Here is a 23,245-nt window from a genome sequence, read left to right as displayed (position 1 = left end):
GCTCATTCCGCCCTATGGCCTCCCAGGGCCAGCTCTGTTCTGGGGTCCAGGCTCCCCTCAGTCCTCCCTCAGGGCCCTCACCTTGACTCCACGGAGGACCTGGGATTCTCTCCCGTGCCCACCAGACACCCCGACCCTTATACCCACTTCCCAGCCTCTCTGAGACCCCGCCCCGTACTCCCCTCCCCAGCGTCTCTGAGACCCGGATGTCAGGAAGTGCTGGACGTGCTCATCCCGCCGTTTGGCCTCCCAGGTCCCACTCTGTCCTGGGGTCCAGGCTCCCCTCAGTCCTCCCTCAGGCCCTGGGAAGTGATTAGCCCGTGAGGGGGGAGCCCTCATGAATGAGATTACCTCCCTTATAAAAGAGGCCCCAGACGGCTGCCTCATCCTCTTGTGCCATGTGAGAAGATGGCTAGTTGATACAGCTAGACAAGAAACCAGTCCATATAAAGAAGAGCTTTATTACTATTATTTATTACTCAGCCGTACAAAGGAACGAAATTGGGTCATTTGTAGAGATGTGGATGGATCTAGAGACTGTCATACAGAGTGAAGGAAGTCAGAAAGAGAGAAACAAATATCGTGTATTAATGCACATATGTGGAACCTAGATAAATGGTACAGATGAACCGGTTTGCAGGGCAGAAATAGAGACACAGACGTAGAGCACAAACATATGGGCACCAAGGTGAGAAAATGGTGAAGGCGGGCGGGGGGGGGTGATGAATTGGGAGATTGGGATTGACATATGTACGCTAATAGGTATAAAATGGGTAACTCATAAGAACCTGCTGTATAAAAAAATACATAAAATAAAATTCAAAAGTTAAAACAAACCAAAGAAATAAGAATAGGTTTATGACATTATCAATCACAGTAGAAAACCACCTGTAAAGACAAATGGACGTACTTGCCACAACGGGCTCCGCATCGCCAAGTTCGCTCCCCCAACTCCGCAGCCTCGCAGGAGGCCTTCCTATTGGTGGAAGGCCAATGGGCGTGTCTTTCGCTTCCGGAGGCGCCAAGCCTTGGGACCTCAGGCCCTCAGTGCGCATGGCTACTGCTGCTTCCGTAGCAGAGCGCCTCCTCACGTGCTCTTCTGATCCAACCAGTTTCTCGGTAAAGAGACGTCTAGAACTTTCTCCCTCATCCTCCTGGGGCTTCCGGGAGCACCCGGAAGCCCACGTGGCGTTCGCACAGAGTGCCTGGGACAGTCGGCGGCACAGTTCCTGGCTGCTCTGCTGAGACGAGCTCTTCAGCCCCTCGTGAGCGGGACTCCGGAGCCATCCACAGAGTCAGAGCGAGTCAGGAGACAGGCGGGGGCTCTGCCGGGGGCTGGACTCCGCAGGTACCGGGGGCCCCGGGAAGGAGTGGAGGTCGGGGGAGGGCTACGGGCTGCTCGGTTGGGAGTGGGGGAGCGGCGGCGGAGGGTAGCGGGCTGAAGGGGGGCTGAGGGAAGGGTCCCCCAGTGAGCGGGTCAGAGGGGAGGACCGCTGGCTTCCGGGGTGGCTGGTGGGGGGCGTTCTGGAGTCGGGGTGCAGAGGGTGGGGCTAATGGCTAAGCGTGGGGGGGGGGCCTGAGCAGAGGGCTTCCTGCTGGTCGGGTGGGGCTGGCCTTGGGGGCCAGAGGAGAGGACGACTGGCTGCGGGGGTGGGGAGGACGGGACGGGACGGGACGGGCGGGCCCCACCCCCGGGGCCGAGACGGGAGGGGAGGGCTAGCGGCTGCTGCGTGTGGCGGGAGGAAGGGGGAGCTACTCCTGGCTGAGGCGGGGGTCGATGGGGAGGACTCCCGGGCGCGGGTGCGGTAGGCGTTAGGGGAGCTCCCGGCGGGGCGGGGCGTGGGGTGGGGGGGAGGACGCTCGTGGCAGTTAGGGGGCTCCGGCTCCCGGGTGGGCGGGGGCAAGACGGGTGGGCTCTGCGTCTGGGGTACGAGAAGCGAGAGCCCCTGGCGCTGAGTGTGCTCCGGGGAGGACTCCCCGGTGTGGGGAGGTGAGAGAGGCAGTCTGACCTCTACGCATGGCGGGGCGCCCGGCTTCCAGGGCCCAGAGCGGAGCGCCACCAGCTGGTGGGTGGGGGAGGGTGTATGGAGGGGATGCAGTGCGAGGGGTCGGGGAGGAGCCGCCTGGCCACGGGGGCGGGGGGGGGGCGTAAGTGAAGCTGAGAGGGGGAGGCGCTGGGGCTGCTGTGATCTGGTGGAGGCTGTTGGCCATGGCAGATGGATTTGTGGGGGTCCAGGGAGGGGCTCTGGCCCACTGCATTAGGCATCGAGAGCTTCAGGTCGCCTCTGTCCGGGTGGCACAGGAATTGCAGAGGTCGGTGGGCAGGGCAAGACCCTGGCCTCCACACAGAGTACACAGATTCTTTACGAGGGTGCTTTGCACATTCACCCGGACACGCCATACCAGAGTTGTAAAACAGTCTCCATAAATTTAGCAGTATTGCAAGTTTCCATGATAAGTTTTCTCATCACGGGGGAATTTTATTTGATGGTACTAATGATAATATATCTTCAAATATTGGGAAACCCATGGATCAAAGAGAAAAATCACAGAGGGACTTAGAAAATGTTTCCAAGTGAATACTAAAAAAGCACAACTTACCAAAATTAGTGGGAGGCAGCAAAAAGCGACAGGAGGAAACTGTATTCCTCTAAATGCTTCTGTTAGAAAAGAGTCAGGACATAAAATCAGTGAGCTAACAGTCCATTGAGAGATGCTAGAAGAAGAAGAGCAAAGGAAACATAAAATGAAGTAATAAGAGAGCTAAGAGAGGAAATCAGTGATAGAAAGCAAATTATGGACACGGTGAACGAAGCCATGCGCTTCTTTCAAAAGAGCAAGGAAACCGAGCAAGTCCTAGAACGATGAATCACGGAAACATAGAAAGAACGCTGATCCCCAATATGAGGAATGAAAGAGGGCCAACGTTACGGATCAGATGTACATTAACAAAGAGGATATAGGGGAATATTATGGGACATTATGGAAATGTTTATGCTAACAAATTGGAAGACTTGAAAAATTCCTTGGGAAAAAGGCAGCTTCCTAAAACTGAGGGCAGAAATGTAGAAAAGGTGACGAGCCTTCTATCTGTCTTTTTTAAAAAAATTATTTTATTTTACTTTATTATTGTTTCTTGAGTCGTACGCAACAAGTGCTCTTTTGTTATTATTTTTAAATTTTATTTTTACTTTTGGCTGCGTTGGGTCTTTGTTGCTGCGCGCGGGCTTTCTCTAGGTGCAGCGAGCGGGGGCTACTCTTCGTTGCGGTGCGCAGGCCTCTCATTACGGTGGCTTCTCTTGTTGCAGAGCACGGGCTCCAGGCATGTGGGCTTCAGAGGTTGTGTCACGTGGACTCAGTAGTTGTGGCTCGTGGGCTCTAGAGCGCTGGGGTCAGTGGTTGTGGCGCGTGGGGTTAGTTGCTCCGCGGCTTGTGGGATCTTCCCGGACCGGGGATCGAACCTGTGTCCCCTGCACTGGCAGGTGGATTCTTAACCACTGCGCCACCAGGGAAGTCCCTAGCCTTCTATCTTGTAAATAAATGTAATTTATAAAAAAAGTTTCCTAAAGTCAAACAAACCAAACAGGGCAGGGAGGTGCTCCAGGCTGCTGCTGTGAGGGGCACTAGGGTGGGCTGTGTGGCACAAACATGATTCTCTCCTCTTTGCACCCACAGGCCGATTCCCACACTTCAACAGCCTGTGCACACCTGTTTGATCGCTTCCCCCCACCCTCAGGTCCTCGAAGATGGCGATGGCTCTGGCGGTATTGCGGGACTGGTGCAGGTCGATGGGCGTGAACGCTCAGCGATCTCTGCTCATCCTGGGAATCCCAGATGACTGCAAAGACCAGGAATTCCAGGAGGCTGTGCAGGCTGCCCTGCGTTCCCTGGGCAGGTACCGAGTGCTGGGCAAGGTCTACAGAAAGGAGCTGGGGTCGAGTGTTGCCCTGGTCGAGTTTGCTGAGTGTTTAAATCGAAGCTTGCTCCCCCGCCAAATACCAGGCAAGGGAGGGCCCTGGACTGTGGTCTGCCTGCCCCAGGCCCCTGATGCTGATTCACAGGATAGACCCAGTTGCCCTGCGCAGCCCCAGGGACAAGCAGTGGTTGGCAGGGCGGGTGAGGCAGGAACTGCAGGTCACTCAGGAACTGCAGGGGAGGAGGAAGCTGCAGGGGAGGCGGGAGTCGCAGGTATGGAGGGAGACACAGGTGAGGAGGAAGCCTTAGGTGAGGAGGGAGCTGAAGGTGAGGAGGGAGCTGCAGGTGAGGAGGGAGCTGAAGGTGAGGCGGGAGCTTCAGGTGAGGAGGGAGCTGAAGGTGAGGAGGGAGGTGCAGGTGAGAAGGGAGCTGCAGGTGAGGAGGGAGCTGAAGGTGAGGAGGGAGCTGAAGGTGAGGAGGGAGGTGCAGGTGAGAAGGGAGCTGCAGGTGAGGAGGGAGATGAAGGTGAGGAGGGAGGTGCAGGTGAGAAGGGAGCTGCAGGCGAGGAGGGAGCTGAAGGTGAGGAGGGAGCTGCAGGTGAGGAGGGAGCCTCAGGTGAGGCAGGAGCCGCAGGTGAGGAGGGAGCCTCAGATGAGGCGGGAGCTGCAGGCGAGGAAGGAGCTGCAGGTGAGGCAGGAGTTGCAGGTGAGGCAGGAGCTGAGTCAGATGAGGAAGGAGCTGCAGGTGAAGCAGGAGGTGAAGGTGAAGCAGGAGCTGAGTCAGATGAGGAAGGAGCTGCAGGTGAGGAGGGAGATGAAGGTGAGGAGGGAGCTGAAGGTGAGGAGGGAGCTGCAGGTGAGGAGGGAGCTGCAGGTGAGGAAGGAGCTGCAGGTGCGGAAGGAGCTGAGGGTCAAGCAGGAGCTGAGGGTCAAGCAGGAGCTGAAGGTGAAGCAGGAGCTGAGTCAGATGAGGAAGGAGCTGCAGGTTACAGAAATGTTGCAGGCGTGGCAGGACTTCTGAGTATGGCAGGACCCACGGGCGGGGCAACGGCTGCGCCTGAGGAAGCAGTTGTGACAGCGGCAGGCGCCATGGGTGAGGCAGGGCCCGGGACCCAGCAGTGGAGGCAGGCCTCGCAGCCCGTGCTGGACAGCATGGGCTACCAGGAGCTGGGAACCTTCTCTGGGATGGAAGAGCCGGGCCACGGGGAAGGGTCCTCTGAGAGCTGGCTGGAGCAGGCCAGCCACACGCTGCACCTGTGGCGCCACGTGTCTGAGAGGGAGAGGAGGAGGAGGCTGGTGGAGAGCTTGCGCGGCCCCGCGCTGGACCTCCTGCGCGGCCTCCTGGCGGAAGATCCCGAGCTGGCTGCCCAGGACTGCCTGGCCGCGCTGGTGCAGGTGTTTGGGAACAAGGACCCCCGGGGGAGTGCTCGGCTGAAGTTCGTGACCTGTGCCCAGCGGCCCCAGGAGACTCTCTCTGCGTACGTGATGCGCCTGGAAGGCCTGCTGCAGTCGGCCCTGGAGAAGGGGGCCATCCACCCGGCCATGGCGGACCAGGCGCGCGCCCGGCAGGTGCTGACGCGGGCCCGGCTGAACGACACGCTCCGGGACACGCTGAGGAGGCGGCGGCTGATGAGGAGGCCTCCCGGCTTTGCGGGGATGCTGCGGCTCATCCAGAAGACCGAGGCCTGGGACGCCGACCCGGCTAGCAGGGAGCACTTCCCAGGGCAGGAAGAGGCCCGTGTGGACGTTGCAGTCCTGGCAGCAGCCGCCCAGGCCGCCCCGGCCCATGAGGCCATCACCGCAGGCACCACTGCACATGGCACCAAGGCCTCCCCGGCCGGTGAAGATAGCACCGCCCAGGCCGCCCGTTCCAAGGAAGGGAGCGCCGAGGACCACCCGGCACGTGAGGAGGCCAGTGCGGCAGTTGCCGGCACTGCCAAGGCTGGCGAGGCGGCCCCTGAAGACCATGGTGCCGCCAGGGCAGCCCCTGAAGACCATGGTGCCGCCAGGGCAGCCCCTGGCCCTGGGGAGACCAGCAAGGCGTCCACGGCCACTCAGGAAGATGGAAGTGCTGCCGCCCCTGCGGGCCTAGGTCAGGCAGGACCCTCAGATGCCCCCGGGGTCCCCATGCCTGGCCGGATGGGCAGTGCTTCCCCGGTGGCCCCAGGAGGTCCTGGCTGGGAGCCAGAGGGCCTAGGTCAGGCAGGACCCTCAGATGCCCCCGGGGTCCCCATGCCTGGCCGGATGGGCAGTGCTTCCCCGGTGGCCCCAGGAGGTCCTGGCTGGGAGCCAGAGGGCCTCGCCCAGGCAGGAGGCCAGGAGGCCGAGGAGACCCCCGAGGAGGGGCTCAAGCCCATCCCAGAAGAGCCGGGAAATGAGGACGGGGCTGCAGAGATGAGCCCCCCGGGGTCCACCTCGGGCCAGTAGGCTCAGCAGGCCCCAGGGCCCCCACGCTTGGAGGCAGGGGGAGGCCAGGCCTGGCAGCCTACTGGCCCCATATTAGGGGCCACTCCAGGTGCCTGGGCCTCCCTCCTGAGAGGGGACCCCTATTCATCATCCCCTGGGGCAGGTTGCTCCCTGTACTGGCAAGCCCAAATGTGTCCCTGTAGGCCCCAGAGGGACCCAGGTGTCAAGGAACCCCCCAGCCCCCGCTCCCCTCCCCCCAACACACACACCCTAGCCATCGTCCCCCCGCAGAGCCCTGAGGTGCGCCACGTGCCAGCCAAGGCTCTGGTCTCTGTGGGCCAGTGTCGTGAGCTCAACGTGTGCTTTCTGGGCATAGATTCAGGCCCAGCGCTGCCTGTTGTTGTGGAAATGTGCATGTGTTCTCCTCTGAGCGGTTCCCCCAAGCCCTGCGCGGCGTGGAGACCCCGAGCCCAGTCCCAGGAGCCGGCGGGAAGGACGGGATGGACGAGGTCACAGCCAGCGCCCACCCCAGGACCTGGGAGCCCACCTGCGACCTTCGAAGGAAGACCTTGACCGGGGCTGCAGGAGGTCTGCGGGAGGCCCCCCAGGGCTTGTGTTCTGCTGGGCCACCCCGTTGTTCCTCGGGACTCCACGTCCCCGGCTCGGTGGCGTGCGCCCTGCTGTGGGACTGTCCTGTGCCCGCCATAGGGCAGGGCCAGGCCCCGGGCATGTGGGCCAGAAATGGAGGGTCTGCCCTGGGGGGAGCGGGCATGGCCGGCGCCCATCCTCCTGGCGAGAGGCCACCCGCGGGGCCTTCAGGAAGGGAGACTGTGGGGAGATGGAGGGCCGCCGGGTGGGGTGTAGCGGAGGCACCTTTTTGAGGACCCTGGGTGGGGCCGGGACCCGTGAGCTCCGGTGGCCGTTAGAAGTTCCTCTGTGTGTTGTTATGCCCTCTGTTCAGTGGTTTCAGTCAATGTTTCTCTTTAATAAATTTCCCTGAACGTTTCATCTGAGTCTGGCCTCTGCTGTGGGCAATGGAGGGAAAGGGCTGCTGCGGGTGAGGGCGGGGGTCCAGAGTCCGATTCCTGCTCAGCACCCATGGGACACCTCTCCGGGGAGAGGGTAAGGTAGGCACTTTGCAGACCCAGACATCGTGAGGGTTTTTCTTCCAGTTCATAGGTGAATTGTAAAGTTTTAGCGCCCTTGACCGTGGGCCGCGTCTCGGGCGATGCTCGTGCTTGAAATCATGGGTGCTGTGCACGGCCCGGAAGGCCAGGGGACACACAGGAGGACTTCTGACCTCGTGGGTCACACGTGGGTCCGTGCACGTGTGCCTCGCCCGGGGGCTCTGGGACCAGAAGGCCGTGGCCGGTTTGCACGAGCGCTCGGCCTGTGGCTCTGCACCCGTGCACGAGTGTCTTCGTGCCCCCTGCGATGACGGGCGTGAAGCAGGAGGCTGACATGCTGACGGGCCTGCCCTTTAGGATGTCACTTCCTGGCTGGGCTGTGCTGTCACCCCCGAGCAACCGGAGCACTTCTGTGAGGGGCTGAGCGGGAGTGTGAGCCCAGGGTGCTGCCGGCCGCGCTGCACTGTCCCGTTTACGTGGCGGAGGGGCACGCCGTGCTCCGCATGGCTGCGGACGAGAAGGGCCCCGCCGCGGGCAGGGCGCCCGGCTTCGGCGAGGCGCCTCTTCCTCCCGACACAGCGGCTCCGGCCCTCGGCTCAGGGACCTGCACCCCCCAGTCCCTCGCCCTGGACCAGCCCGTGCCCGCGGGGCACCCCGACCTCAGGCTGCTGCCTGGAGAAGCCGCTTTCCAGGATTTGACGGAAGAGCCTTTGTTGAAAAGGCCTCGCACCGCCTGCGAGGCCGTGTGGGAAGGCAGCCTGCTCTTCCACCCCTTTCCCAGGAAGCTGTGGACGAACGTCCACAGCAGTCGCTTTGCATCCATTGGGTGGAATGAAGACGGGACTTGCATAGGCGTCAACAGGCCGCTGTTTCAAAAGGAGGTTTTGGACAGGGGCGGCCTAGACAAGGTGTTCAAGACAGAACGTGTGGAGAGCTTCATCCGCCAGCTTAACCGCTATGGATTCAGCAAAGTGTACCAGGACATGCACACGTCCCTCTGCGTGACCAACCTGTCCACGAAGGAGCGGCCCGCCCACGTCCTGAGCGAGGTAAGGAGGGCGGGGGACGGCGGGGGAGGAGCCCTCTCCAGGGGCTGAGCCGCTGGGCCCGGGGGTGGGGGGCGGGTGCCATCCCCGGGGCCGCCTGGGACGGCGGCAGGCGTGTCGGGAGAGCTTCCTTTAAAGGTGGTACTTGGGCACCGGCGTGACGGCCGGAGCTGGAAGTGCCGCGCGCTGTGTTGGGACGTTGTTATGGGGGGACCCGAAACGTTCTCAGCACAAGGACGTCACTTCTCTCCCTCCTCCTTTTCCCTTTGCTGTGTCTGTGTGAGGTGATGCGTGTGAACTGGACCCCCTGTGGTGATCATTTCACAGCACACGCGGGCAAGGCGTCATCCTGTACTCCTGACACGTGGGCAGTGCCGCTCGTGCCTGACCCGCAGTCACAGCGGGGGACAAGAGGACACTGCTGCAACGCTGGCCCTTCCCGTCCTCCTGCTCGGGGACAGTGGCCCGCCGGGGGGAGGGGGGAGGTCTGTGTGCCCCCTTGACTCCCATAGCTCCAGAGCATCACTTGAGTGGGGGCGCAGGTCCTTTCCTGGGAAGCAGTCAGCGTCCCCGGTCTGGCCCCTGGAGGTGCTGGCCAGGGGGCGATTCGGACACTTCCTTAGAAAGCTACCGAACCTTGTTGCAGTCTCGTACCTGCAAACGCCAAGTCCCCTTTCGTGGGCCTTGTACTCGTCCTAAGGGGCCATTTTCAGTCATTTTCCAAGGGCGAAAGGTGATGGTGAGTGAGCGAGTCTCGGGGATGTCAAAGCTGGGGCACAGCATCCTGCTGGGACCGGGTCCCGCTTTCTCCAAAGAGGCCCTGGGTCGGCTGGGGGAGGGCGCCCAGGGGCCCAGCCAGGCGGCTGCTGCTTGCGAGCAACTCTTTTGTGACTCGGGGTTTCCTTTTCTCTCTCAACTGCGACCTCAGTTACACTTCTACCACAGTCCCCTGTTTCAGAGAGACTGCCCGCACCTCCTGGTGAGGATGAAGCCCAGAGTACACACTAAACCAGCATCCGGGCAGGTGGACGGCGAGCCGGCAGCCCCGGGGCACCTCCCGGCGCTCAGTGCCGCGGAGCCGCAGGACGGCCTCCCACCGTCTCCTGAGCATATCCAGGGGACCCCGAGCTACCCGCAACTCGACCATGCCTCCGCCCTGGCCGGGACTGACTCTGTCGCTCCGGCCCCTCCTCGGACAGCAGCCGAGCCCCCCGCGCCGCATCCCAACGTGCAGGTTCTGGTCCCTCTAGTCCCTGTCCTGGCAGGGGTGGCCCAGCCAGCCGAGGTCCCCTGGCTCTGCTGCGCCTGGCCTCCCGCCCAGATGAGTCCTCCCTGGCCCGTGCCGGGCCTGGCCGCCGCACCCCCCCAAGTCCTCAGCCTTCCCCCCCCGCGCAGCTCCCGGGGGCCGCGCTGCTGCCTCTTGCGCACCCTGGATGCCCGAGGTGGCCGCCAGGCCTGCCGCCTCCCTGACCTTGATCCGTCGGCCCCTGAGCCCCTTTGCTGCTGCTGCATGGGCTCCCGCTGTTTCCTGGAATACCCGACCCCTCCAGGCAGGCCCACAGAGGACCCTGACCAGGCAGACCCTGCAGACACACGGAGGTGGTAACGCGGCCAGAACCTTGCAGGGCAGTAAAGAGCACGGGGACATGAGAGCGATGTTCCACCCAACACGTGTTTGGCGCCTCCGTCCTGGGCGTGGCTGAGCAGTTGAGTCCCCTCAGCAGGAAACGATGACAGGTGACAGCCCACCCCCGGCCCAGTGCGGGCACCTAGCAGGTAGCCAGTGAAGCCCCTCAGACGACGTGCCTCCACTCACTAGAAAGACCCTTGAAGGGCTGGACAAGCACAAGGAAGGGCCTGGCATCCACGGGTTCATGGTTGCGGGGACACCGTTTCCAGCAGAGTCTCGATTTGACAGATGAGAAGAGCTCAGGCCTCCCCTGGTCAGAGGCCTGAAAAGAGCCCTTACTGTCCTGAGACGCACAGGTGTGGAGGTGACGGTCCCTGGCAGGGGCCTGCGGGTGTTCAGTTTGGGGGTGCTCTCTGGTGTCTGGACAGCAGGATTGAGGTTTGCTTTTCACTGTGGGTCCTGCGTCTGGAGACATTTTCCTGGTTCTCTTTTCCTTGCCTTTCGAGCTAAACACTTCAAGGGCGCCATGCTCCACCACCCTCTGGGCGCTGGGGTGTCGCGCTTATACCGCGAGTCCTTGTGGTCAGCGCCCAGTGGTGTGTACAGAGCACTGAAGGCCAGGGCGCACCCCCAGCTCACAGTTGCTGCCTCCACGTGTGGGGGATGGGCCGGGGGACCTGGCCAGGACTCTGTGGCTGTCACAGCGATAGGGCGACATCCCCTCCCAAACACTGCTAAGGAGGGGGCGGGGAGCGGGAATTGCCTGGAGTTCCAGGGGTTAGGACTCTATGCTTTCACTGCGGTGGCCCGGGTTCAATCCCTGCTCGGGGATCTAAGATCACCCAGGCCTTGTGGGGTGGCCAGAAACACAGAAAAGAAAAAAAACAGGTGGGTTGGGGGAGGAGGGGAAGTAGACCCAAGGTACCAGGAATGATCCAAGCACCAGCAGCCAGAGGAGCCCCGGGTCTGCCCGGGTGAGGGGTGGTCCCATCTGCCGCTCCCGTCTGTCACAATGCAACAGCTAGTGCACGTCAGGGGGGTCTCTTGAGCAGCCCAACAGCAGCGCCCCAAGTGAACGATGCAAAAATGGACAGAGGGGACGGAAGAAACCGGTCTACAGTAGAAGTGGGAGACTTCGGTCCCCCCTGTGATGGATTCAAATGGATCCCCCAGCTCCCACCCCAACCATTAAGTCCACCTGTTGCAGTGCTAATCCCAAGGCGCGTGTATTTGGAGATAGCGCCCTTGGGGAAGTCAGTAAGGTTAAATGAGGTCACAAGGGTGGGGCCCCAGTCCGACAAGAGCGGTGTCCTTTGGAAAAGAGGAAGAGACACCGAAGATCTCCCTCCCTCTCTCCCTCCCTCGCCCTCTCTTCCTCCCTCCCATCCTCCCTCTCTCACTCTCTCTCCCCCTACCTTTCTCCCCCTCTCTCTTTCCCTCCCTCGCCCCCCTCCCTTTCTCTCTCTCCCTCCCTCTCTCCCTTTCACTCTCTCCCTCCCTCCCTCTTTCTCTCTCTCTTTCTCCCTCCTCCCCTTCTATGGCCCTGTCCATCCCTCTCTCTCCCTCCCTCCCTCCTTTCCTCCCTTTGTCTCTGCCCCTTTCTCTCCCTCCCTCCCTCTTTCTCTCTCTCTCCCTCCCTCCCTCTCTCTCCCTTTCACTCTCTCCCTCCCTCCACCTCTCTCCCTCCTCCCTCCCTCCTTCCCTCCCTTTGTCTCTCCCCCTTTCCCTCCCTCCCTCCCTCTTTCTCTCTTGCTCTCTCTCTCTCTCTCTCTCCCTCCCTCCCTCTTTCTCTCTCTCCCTCCCTCCCTCTCTCTCCCTTTCACTCTCTCCCTCCCTCCACCTCTCTCCTACCCTCCCTCCTTCCCTCCCTTTGTCTCTCCCCCTTTCCCTCCCTCCCTCCCTCTTTCTCTCTCGCTCTCCCTCCCTCCCTCCCTACCCCCCCCCCAACCTGTTCAGAGAAGCAGCCAAGTGAGGGACCAAGAGAAAACCAGCTGTCTGCGAGCCAGGAAGAGACGGCTTCCCTCACCTGAGACTGCACTTTCCAGCCAGTTGACGTTGGACTTCTAGCCACCAGGACTGGCACCCAGTACATTTCTGTAGTTTTAGCCACCTCCTCTGTGGGACTTGGCTATGGCAGCTCTAAGCAGACTAACACAGCCTGCTTTCATTATGGGTACAGCGACCAGACAGCACCGCAGTACGGGAATCACAGATTTGAACAGCACTGTACAAAGACTAGGTCTCATGACATGTGTAGACTATTTGCCCCAAGAAGAGAATAGACACGTGCTCGTCAAGCGTACCTAGAACGTTCTCCAGGGTACTCCACGCGTCAGGCCACACAGCATCCCTCAGTAAACTTAAGGGGATACAAACAAAAGGGCTGAAATCATACAAAGTATGTCCTCTGGCCAAAATAGAGTGAAATTAGACCTCAATAACAGAAGGAAATGTGGGAAATCTGCAAAGAGAGGGAAATTGAGCCGTGCGTCCCCAAATAACCGCATTAGTCTGGGACGATGCCAAATCCCACAGCACAGGATGAGGGGCTGAAACAGCAGACACAGATTCTCACGGTGGTTCCGACCAGGAGGCCGAGAGGGAGGGTCCAGCAGGGGTGGCTTGTACTGCGGCCGGTCTCCTTGGTTGCAGGTGGCCGTGCTCTTACCGCCCCTCACGTGGTCACCCTCTGTGCACGCACCCCCAGCCCCTGCCTTCTCTCCTTGCGTGTGCTGATCCGCTCTTCCCTCAAGGGCACCAGCCATCTTGGATTAGACCTCATCCTAATGGCCTCATTTCAACCTAAGAACCACTAACTCCAGCCACAGTGACATTCTGAGGTTCTAGGGGATTGGGGCTTCAACATGCAAATTTTGGGGGGACGCAGTTCAGTCCATAACAATAGCCCAGGGAACGTACAAGACATCACAAGGGAAACTAGAAAATACTTTGAAATGAAGAAAACACATACCAAAGGCCCCAGGACTTATGGCACGCGGCCAAAGAGGCACTTGGGACCTAAAGCTGCAAACACCCGTGTTCCAATGGAGGCGACACCTCAGATCAACCGCCTCATCTTGAACGGGGACAAGCGAGAAGACGAGGAAGGCGAGCCCAAGCATTCTGACAACAAATGTTCACGAGGAAAGAAAAACTGCGCTAACCCACGTACGCGGGGATCCCAAGACGTGCACTGGTCGGGAATCCTCACAACATGGGGGAGGGCGCATCCTTCTTACACACTCAGTAACAAGAGCTACAGCCACCGACCACTTCATTTGGCCCAGGCTTTTTACAAGCAGGTCACATCATGGGGAAACCCACACCAATGCTTTTGCCTGGTACTGTTAGGAGGCCCATTTTACAGATGGAGAAATCGAGGCGTAGGGAGTCTCCATGATTTGATCAGCTTGTCACTAGAAGGACTCTTATTCGAGCTAAGCATCATATGCGTGCAAAGACCCATCCCCGCACTGGCCTGACCTGTCTCCCCAACAGTCAAGGGGGATTCAGCTGTCCTCCACGGGGTCCTACTACCTGACGCCTCAGGCCACATAATGGAGAAAACACAGGGAAGCTGGGCATTAGTGCCCATGAGAGCCTGACACTGGATTCTGCCCACGTGGCCTCCCCAGCCCCATCAGGTCACCATCTCTCGTGAAATGGACACGAGGGCCAGGGAGGAGGGTGAGGGTCTAGGACTGAGGGCGTGAGGATGGAGAAGGGTCCCGGACGTGGGGGTCCGAGGCACGGCCCTCTGAAGGCGGCTCCTATGCCCAGGCTTGGGCCCTGCTCTCTCCTTCCACTGCCCACTCTGCTCCCTTCTGTCCCAGCGGCGTGGTGGCCCCACGTTCTCCTGCAGGCTCACTTCCCCGGGCACACTGGCTGTCAGGCAGGCGGCAAGCTTGCATTCAAAGCACGGGGACCGCCGGGCTGGAGGGCTCTCTGCATCCCCACGGGGCGTGAGTGTCTGTGCCCTTCAGGGCCCTGCGGATGCCCCTCCTCCTGGATGCTTGCTCACACGTGGCTTTACACCCTGCTGCTGTCTTGTGAATGTCACTTGGCTTCACACCCTGCATCCCGCCACCAACCCAGCCCTATCCCTGTGCCCAGCCCCAGCTCAGGGACCACGGACAGGCACAGGCCCGGGCCCCGCACTTGCTCACAAAGGCCCCTAAAGCAGCAGCCGGCGATATTTGCCACAGAGGAGGGTAGGCGAGAGCCAGGCAGGAGGTCAGCCCTTTGCCAAGGAGGCTGGAGCTCAGAGCAGACGTTAGCTGGGGCTGGGGAATGGGGGCTTCTCGGGAAACAGGGCCACGGCTGAGACAACTCACACCAGCCCCTCAGGGGGCAGGCTCAGCGCACGTAGAGAACGTCAGAGCTTCCCGCTGATGGGCAGCAGCTCCCGTGTGCCCTGCGCCGCCCTGGTCAGGACTGGCTGTGTGCCGGGGTGATGTGTGCTCGTCCAGAGTCTACTGGGGAGGGCGCTGCTGCCCCCCTGAAAAGTGTCTCCCTGAATGTCCCTGGGGCGCTCTTGGCGTGTCCCGGCCGCTGCTGCGCCGCCTGCCACGGCCGTCCCTGGGCTAGCACTGCCCCCCATCAGTCAGTTCACTGCACGAACGGGCACTAGGAATCCCTGCTTTCCCCCGGGAGTGCTTACCATTTGTGATGACAAAATCCCCTTCTTTTCCGGCAGGAGTGTCTGAGCAGGTTCCATTGGCCCTGAAATTCTCCACCTTTTCCAAGTGCCCACCTGCTATATGGCAGGTGCTTCAAATCCAGGATCCCACGTAATGTTCACGTTGTCGTACGGCGCTCAGCAGGGAGGGCTGCCTCTTTAGCCCCCGGCGCCGTCTGCACCTCCCACTGCAGTGACCTCCCAATCCCATTAGGCCCAGGAGTTGCCCCTTCCTTTCGATGCCAGGTCACAGCCCAAACCTGTGGGTCTCTGATGCCGACATATTTCTGCACCTGCCTGAACGCGGGGACACTGGCGGACGTTGCTTCTTAGTGGCTAGGACTTATTTCTAGTATTATTCTGATCCCAGACTCTGTCCTTCTCCCCTCTGGAAATTGCTTTCTTTTCATGACATCTCAGAGAATTTGCAGCTCCATAGGAAACGGAATAGAAAACCAGTCAAAATTGCTGTTCTGTGTGTTTTACTCCTGGAGGATTTATTATTCAATTTGGATGTGTGTGTGTGTGTGTGTGTGTGTGTGTGTGTGTGTGTGTGTCTGTCGGCATGGAGGGAAGGGTGGTGATTTCCCCAGCTGGGTGCAGCTCACGCGAAGCTCCCAGGATTCCAGTCACACGGCGACTCCTTTCCACTTCGGCAGCCTCTCTTCTTTCAAACCCCCTATTTTCATTCATTTCATCCCACTGAAATCTAGACCTTGCTCACAAGTGGCCAAAGGAAACTCCAGGTGACTAAAATGGTCGTTTCCATACAGTTGGTAATTGGCTCTCCCAGGGCAGGGAGAGGAGGGCCAGCCCCGGGAATACCGAGCAGGGCTTCAAAGAGCAAGACCCTCATTTCTCTGGAAATCCTTGCAGATGGCGGCTATGAAACACCTACCTCTTCACTGTGGCCCACTGCAATGCAACAAGAGCCAGCACCCCTTCCTTCCTGCCCCAGGGCGAGACTTCTCTCGGCTTTATCCACGACCCGGAAGGACATCTCACAGCAATGTCCCATTTCAGACTTTCCCCTGCAACCCAAGACACACCCTCTGCATGTCTGGCTGCTGCCACCACCCAGCTTCATCACCATCACCTCCCACAGAAGGAACCCCCACTTCCCAAAGGCCCGAAGTGCCCTGGCTCGGGGCACTTAACACTCCAGGGCTCGCTCCTGGAGCCCCACCGCCTCGTCCCATGTTGTCTTATTCTGTGGGACTTAGGGGACGTCTCACCACCTTCCTCATGTGACAGTGGCTCCTAGACCATCACTCTAGGTGTGGGTGTGTCCTGCTTTTCCTAGCGTTCCCGCTACTAACACAGGCCCTTCCGGAGAGCAGAGGCTCCGTGGAGGTCTGCGGAATAAACAAGCCAGTGGGCAGGGGGCTTATTGACGCAGATGAACCTTCTCCTACTTTCTTAAAATACCCGCGCAAATCCAACTCAACAGGGATAGTTCGTTTTATTTACAGAATGACAGACAAGACAGGGAAGCAAGAATTGGAACAACAATGACTCTTATTTTTCTATTTCTTCTCCCATCTATAGCACTGCTAAGTACTTCCACCTTTCCAGAGCAGTTCTGATTCCAATTCCCTGTTATCTTGTATACGGTCACAAAACGAACTGGGAGATTTCCCAACCTCTCTTACAAAACAGCAAAACTCTTGTTCTTGAACTGAATTAGTGCAAATACCTGTGGGATTAACGTCATACACAAAGTTAGACACTGAAGCTTGTTTAGTCTTCTATTCAAAGAACCAACATTTGAAAAATTCCTAAAGAAAACAGACATGGAAGTCCATGTCAACATACACAACAGGAACCCAAAATGCTGCACACCGGCTTCCCCCAACTCGCCCGGCTCTCACTGCTTAGAAGGCTGACCGCTCCCTCTTCAAACTCAGAGTGAAGGAGCAGCCCCCCTTCCTGCCCCACGGGAGAAGCTGCTGGACGTGGGACTGGCTGCTGCACTGGCTCAGGCTCCCTCTTCCTCATCGCTCACACTCCCTGCAGACACGGATGGGAAGAACCTGGGAGCCATGCTATTGATCCTGAGCAGATGCTGCAGGACCTGACACTCGCTGGCCTCCGCGTAGGCCCGGGGACCCCACAGGAACTCGTAGCGGGCAGGGTCGCTGTGGGGCACCTGCCGGTACTTCAGGTAGCCCGTCTGCACCCACACTTCGGTGAGCAGCTCCCTCCCGCCACAAAACCCCAGGGTGCCTAGCTTTCCCCACACCTCCTCCTCAGGGACGCGGTCACCAAACAGGGTGACCATGGTCAGGACCAGCAGAGGGAGGCTGGCCTCGGGCGTGCGCTGCCAGTCGCTCAGCACTGCATCCCAGGTGAGGCCCAGGGTGGGGACCAGGACGTAGGTGCGCTCGCGGGGGTCCACCTCCTTCACGGCCAAGCCAAACGCCAGCAGCAGGCACTCGCAAGCATGGCTGTAGACCACGGGGAAGTGGTCCCGATGCTCCCGGACGACCGTACTCAGCATCTCCGCCTCGGAGGTCGGCTCCCCGGTACGAAACTTGACGAGCAGGAACCCCACCAGGTCAGCCATCAGCGCAACAAGTGCCTCGCGGGACAAGGGATCGGCATAGGCGGAGAAGGAGGGGGCGCCAGGGGAGGCGGAGGACGAGGGGGATGCGGCCTCCTCCCCCGCAGCCCCCAGCAGCGGCGCCTCCACAGGACCCTGGGCCGGGACTGGGGCCTCAAGGTCGGCCTCAGGCTGGCGGAGCTCACTCATCTCGACCGGAGGCCTGATCACTGGGGTCGGGCCGCCCACGGGAGTGTGGGCAGGGGACCTCGTACCTGGGGAAGAGAGGGGATGTGAGCGGCCTCGGCGGAGAAAGGCACCCTGGGCAGCCCTGACAAAGGCCACTTACAGGTCTCGTCTCAAGGGCTGCCCTCGGGCCTCACAGGGGCGCTCCTCCCGGGTGGCCTGTCCCCTGCCAACCTGAAGAAGGAAGTGAGGGGGCTCCTCAGGGTGCAGCCAGCACGGCCCCAGGTTCTGGGGCTGACAGGGCGGTGGGGTGACTTGGGTGTTGTGGGGTCCCCTCTGTTCTGGGAGGGGGAGCCCCTGGGTACACACTCAGGGCACGCACCTCCCCTTGGCTCCTGGCGCTGCCTGGGCCTCCTCTGCTCTGTGCCCTGAGGACACGGTCCTCAGACCTGGGCCTTCGCCTCCCGGTTCCTGGAGCCCCTGTAAGAGGAATGGAGGGCGCACCGCTTGTGTACACTGTGGCACAGCTCTGGGCCTCGGTGCTGGTAGGAGGATTGGGCCGGACTCTGTGAGGTCCCCCCAGTGCTGAGTTCTGGGGTGGGTGGTCCCCTCGGGGTCGCTCGTCGTGCTCACTGTTCCCCTTAAGGGCCTGGACCCTCCCCTTTGCAGGCCGGAGGGGAAACTCAGAACAGGACCCCGAATCTGAACAGAAAGCAGTGAGGGGACCCCACAGGTGGCCGCACCTGCCCAGGGCCTCCCGAGGGTCCTAGGATGGGGAGATGCTGGGTCCTCACCTCCTCCTCACATCCTGCCTGGCCTCCCAGCGCTGACCACAGGGGCAGGTTTCTGTTGAGGCCCCTGTTCCAGGGCTGGGGGTCTGCTCAGTCCTCCCTCGGGGTCCTGGGAGTCCACCTTCTGTGGACCTGAAGGCTCACCCCTCACACCAAACACCTGACCTCCTGAGGACCCCGACCCAGAGGTCAGGAAACATCTCATCTGCTGACCGTGCTCTGGCGCCTCCAAGGCCCCCGTGGAAGGGCAAAGGATCCCTCCCTGTGTCGGGGTCTAACGTCCTCAGTCCTTCCTTCCTCGCGTGCAGGCTGGACTCTGGGCAGGACCTGGGATTGTCCCGTCTGCCAGTGTGAGTCCCTGCTCCTTATACCAGGTCTCCAGTCTCTCCGAGACCCTGACGTCAGGACGTCAGGACAGGCCTACCGTGCTCATCCCACCCCGGGGCCTCCCACGGCCACCTGCAAGGGCGGTGACCTGGTGGGTCCCTTTTGTCCTCCCTCAGGGTCCCCTCAGTCCTGCCTAAGGGCCCTAACCTTAGTCCGCCAGGGACCTGACATTTTACCCTCTGCCCTCATGAGACCCCGCCCCTTATCCCAGGTCCCCAGCTTCTCTGACACCCGGATGTCAGGAAGTGCTGCACGTGACGGCCTTCCAGGGCCAACTGAGTTCTGGGCTGCAGGCTGCCCTCAGTGCTCCCTCAGGGCCCTCACCTTGACTCCACACAGAACCTGGGATTCTCCGCAGTGCCCACCAGACACCCCGCCCCTTATACCCCCTCTGCAGCCTCTCTGATACCCCGCCCCGTGCTCCCCTCTCCAGGGGGTCTCAGACTCGGATGTCAGGAAGTGCTGCACTTGTTCATCCCGCCCTATGGTCTCCAAGGGCCAACTCTGTTCTGGGATCCAGGCTCCCCTCAGGCCACCCTCACTGCGCTCACCTTAACTCAAAGCAGGACCTGGGATTCTCTCCCGTGCCCACCAGACACCCCGACCCTTATACTGCCTCCCCAGCCTCTCTGAGACCCCGCCCCGTGCTCCCCCTCCTCAGCGTCTCTGAGACCCGGATGTCAGGAAGTGCTGGACGTGCTCATTCCGCCCTATGGCCTCCCAGGGCCAGCTCTGTTCTGGGGTCCAGGCTCCCCTCAGTCCTCCCTCAGGGCCCTCACCTTGACTCCACGGAGGACCTGGGATTCTCTCCCGTGCCCACCAGACACCCCGACCCTTATACTGCCTCCCCAGCCTCTCTGAGACTCCGCCCCGTGCTCCCCCAACCCAGCGCCTCTGAGACCCGGATGTCAGGAACTGCTCTACGTGCTCATTCCGCCCTATGGCCTCCCAGGGCCAACTCTGTTCTGCGGTCCAGGCTCCCCTCAGTCCTCCCTCAGGGCCCTCACCTTGACTCCACGGAGGACCTGGGATTCTCTCCTGTGCCCACCAGACACCCCGCCCCTTATACCCCCTCCCTAGCCTCTCTGAGACCCCGCCCCATACTCCCCTCCCCAGCGTCTCTGAGACCCGGATGTCAGGAAGTGCTGCATGTGCTCATTTCGCCCTATGGCCTCCTAGGGCCAACTCTGTTCTGGGGTCCAGGCTCCCCTCAGTCCTCCCTCAGGGCCCTCACCTTGATTCAACGCAAGACGTGGGATTCTCTTCCGTGCCCACCAGACACCCCGACCCTTATACGCCCTCCCCAGCGTCTCTAAAACCCGGATGTCTGGAAGTGCCACACTTGTTCATCCCGCCCTATGGCCTCCCAGGGCCAACTCTGTTCTGGGGTTCAGGCTCCCCTCAGTCCTCCCTTAGGGCTCTCACCTTGGCTCCACGCAGGACCTGGATTCTCTCCTGTGCCCGCCTGAGACCCCGCCCCTTATACCGGCTCCACAGTCTCTGTCAGACCCTCACCCTTATACCCTTCCCTGCCTTCAGCCCTGGGAGGCCCTGGGGCGGAATGAGCACTTGGCAGCGAGTCCTCACTTATGTATCCGGGTCTCAGAGAGGCTTCGGAACAGGTATAAGCGTCCGCTCTCAGGTGTGCTATGGCTAGAATCCCAGGTCCTGCGTGGAGTCAAGGTGAGGGCCCTGAGGGAGGACTGAGGAAAACGTGGACCCCAGAACAGAGTTGGCCCCTTGAGGTCATAGGACGGGATGAGCACATCAGCACTTCCTGACTTCCGGGTCTCAGAGAAGCTGGGGACCTGGGATAAGGGGCGGGGTCTCATGAGGGCAGAGGGTAAAATGTCAGGTCCCTGGCGGACTAAGGTTAGGGCCCTTAGGCAGGACTGAGGGGACCCTGAGGGAGGACAAAAGGGACCCACCAGGTCACCGCCCTTGCAGGTGGCCGTGGGAGGCCCCGGGGTGGGATGAGCACGGTAGGCCTGTCCTGACGTCCTGACGTCAGGGTCTCGGAGAGACTGGAGACCTGGTATAAGGAGCAGGGACTCACACTGGCAGACGGGACAATCCCAGGTCCTGCCCAGAGTCCAGCCTGCACGCGAGGAAGGAAGGACTGAGGACGTTAGACCCCGACACAGGGAGAGATCCTTTGCCCTTCCGCGGGGGCCTTGGAGGCGCCAGAGCACGGTCAGCAGATGAGATGTTTCCTGACCTCTGGGTCGGGGTCCTCAGGAGGTCAGGTGTTTGGTGTGAGGGGTGAGCCTTCAGGTCCACAGAAGGTGGACTCCCAGGACCCCGAGGGAGGACTGAGCAGACCCCCAGCCCTGGAACAGGGGCCTCAACAGAAACCTGCCCCTGTGGTCAGCGCTGGGAGGCCAGGCAGGATGTGAGGAGGAGGTGAGGACCCAGCATCTCCCCATCCTAGGACCCTCGGGAGGCCCTGGGCAGGTGCGGCCACCTGTGGGGCCCCCTCACTGCTTTCTGTTCAGATTCGGGGTCCTGTTCTGAGTTTCCCCTCCGGCCTGCAAAGGGGAGGGTCCAGGCCCTTAAGGGGAACAGTGAGCACGACGAGCGACCCCGAGGGGACCACCCACCCCAGAACTCAGCACTGGGGGGACCTCACAGAGTCCGGCCCAATCCTCCTACCAGCACCGAGGCCCAGAGCTGTGCCACAGTGTACACAAGAGGTGCGCCCTCCATTCCTCTTACAGGGGCTCCAGGAACCGGGAGGCGAAGGCCCAGGTCTGAGGACCGTGTCCTCAGGGCACAGAGCAGAGGAGGCCCAGGCAGCGCCAGGAGCCAAGGGGAGGTGCGTGCCCTGAGTGTGTACCCAGGGGCTCCCCCTCCCAGAACAGAGGGGACCCCACAACACCCAAGTCACCCCACCTGCCCTGTCAGCCCCAGAACCTGGGGCCGTGCTGGCTGCACCCTGAGGAGCCCCCTCACTTCCTTCTTCAGGTTGGCAGGGGACAGGCCACCCGGGAGGAGCGCCCCTGTGAGGCCCGAGGGCAGCCCTTGAGACGAGACCTGTAAGTGGCCTTTGTCAGGGCTGCCCAGGGTGCCTTTCTCCGCCGAGGCCGCTCACACCCCCTCTCTTCCCCAGGTACGAGGTCCCCTGCCCACACTCCCGTGGGCGGCCCGACCCCAGTGATCAGGCCTCCGGTCGAGATGAGTGAGCTCCGCCAGCCTGAGGCCGACCTTGAGGCCCCAGTCCCGGCCCAGGGTCCGGTGGAGGCGCCGCTGCTGGGGGCTGCGGGGGAGGAGGCCGCATCCCCCTCGTCCTCCGCCTCCCCTGGCGCCCCCTCCTTCTCCGCCTATGCCGAGCCCTTGTCCCGCGAGGCACTTGTTGTGCTGATGGCTGACCTGGTGGGGTTCCTGCTCGTCAAGTTTCGTACCGGGGAGCCGACCTCCGAGGCGGAGATGCTGAGTACGGTCGTCCGGGAGCATCGGGACCACTTCCCCGTGGTCCTCCGCCTCGTTTGCGAGTGCCTGAGGGTGACGTTTGGCTTGGCCGTGAAGGAGGTGGACCCCCGCGAGCGCACCTACGTCCTGGTCCCCACCCTGGGCCTCACCTAGGATGCAGTGCTGAGGGCCGGGCAGCGCACGCCCAAGGCCGGCCTCCTGGTGCCGGTCCTGGGCGTGATCACCCTGTTCGGTGACCGAGCCCCTGAGGAGGAGGTGTGGAGAGTGCTCGGCCACATGGGGGTGTGTGCCGGGAGGGAGTCCTGCATCTATGGGGAGCCCAGGGAGCTGCTCACCAAAGTGTGGGTGCAGGAGGGCTACCTGGAGTACCGGCAGGTGCCCCACAGCGACCCTGCCCGCTACGAGTTCCTGTGGGGTGCCCGGGCCTACGCGGAGCCCAGCAAGTGGCAGGTCCTGGAGCATCTGCTCAGGGTCAGTAGCTTGGATCCCAGGTCCTTCCCATCCCTGTGTGCAGGGGGTGTGAGCCACGAGGAAGAGGGAGCCTGAGCCAGAGCAGCAGCCAGGCTCCTTCCAGGCCCAAGTTCACTGGTAGCAAGTGAGGCTGGTCCTTCACTCTGAGTTTGAAGAGAGAGCGGTCGAGTTTCCAAGTAGTGAGGGCCCCTGCGAGTGGGGGGAACATGGTGTGTAGCATCTTTGGGTTCCTCTTGTGTAAGATGACATGGAATATCATCTGTGTTTTCTTTAGGAGTTTTTAAAATGTTATTCCGTTTAATGGAAGACTAAACAAGCTTCAGTGTCTAACTTTGTGAATGACATTGATTAGAATGTGTTTATAATTACCCAGTTTAAGAACAAGAGTTTTGCTCTTTTGTAAAAGAGACTGGGAAATCTCCCATTTCATTTTGTGACCCTGAAGCAGATAACACGGAATTGGAATCAGAACTGCTCTGGACATGTGAAAGTACTTAGCAGTAATGTAGACGGGGGAAGAATTAGAAAAATAAAAGTAATCGTAGTGAGTTTTTGCTTCTTATCCTGCTTGTCTGTCATTCTGTAAAACTAAGCTATCTCTGTTTAGTTGGATTTGCACGGTGATTTACGAAAGTATG

General features: G+C 60.7%; 3 protein-coding genes across 3 annotated transcripts; 2 read left to right on the top strand and 1 right to left on the bottom strand.

Annotated features, from left to right (window-relative positions):
* The first annotated feature begins 1,193 nt into the window (after nt 1-1,193).
* On the top strand, nt 1,194-7,326 carry LOC117310779 (paraneoplastic antigen Ma6E-like). Its single transcript, XM_073799817.1, has 2 exons — nt 1,194-1,348; nt 3,676-7,326. Exon 2 carries the CDS (start codon nt 3,747-3,749, stop codon nt 6,339-6,341), a length of 2,595 nt encoding a protein of 864 aa, XP_073655918.1. The 5' UTR covers nt 1,194-1,348; nt 3,676-3,746; the 3' UTR covers nt 6,342-7,326.
* Nucleotides 7,327-16,779: 9,453 nt separating this feature from the next.
* Nucleotides 16,780-17,553, bottom strand: LOC117310774 (melanoma-associated antigen 8-like). The gene has a single exon (XM_033850397.1). It carries the CDS (start codon nt 17,551-17,553, stop codon nt 16,780-16,782), a length of 774 nt encoding a protein of 257 aa, XP_033706288.1.
* A 4,073-nt stretch (nt 17,554-21,626) lies between these two features.
* On the top strand, nt 21,627-22,682 carry LOC109550583 (melanoma-associated antigen 4-like). Its single transcript, XM_019939283.3, is given in 1 exon segment — nt 21,627-22,682. A coding segment is annotated over 1 exon segment (801 nt). The 5' UTR covers nt 21,627-21,881.
* The last annotated feature ends 563 nt before the right edge of the window (nt 22,683-23,245 follow it).

This window comes from Tursiops truncatus, unplaced genomic scaffold, assembly GCF_011762595.2.
Source record: "Tursiops truncatus isolate mTurTru1 unplaced genomic scaffold, mTurTru1.mat.Y mat_scaffold_211_arrow_ctg1, whole genome shotgun sequence".
Classification (NCBI taxonomy): domain Eukaryota; kingdom Metazoa; phylum Chordata; class Mammalia; order Artiodactyla; family Delphinidae; genus Tursiops; species Tursiops truncatus.
The sequence above is the reverse complement of the archived record's forward strand: the minus strand, read 5'-3'. Positions and strand labels throughout refer to the sequence as shown.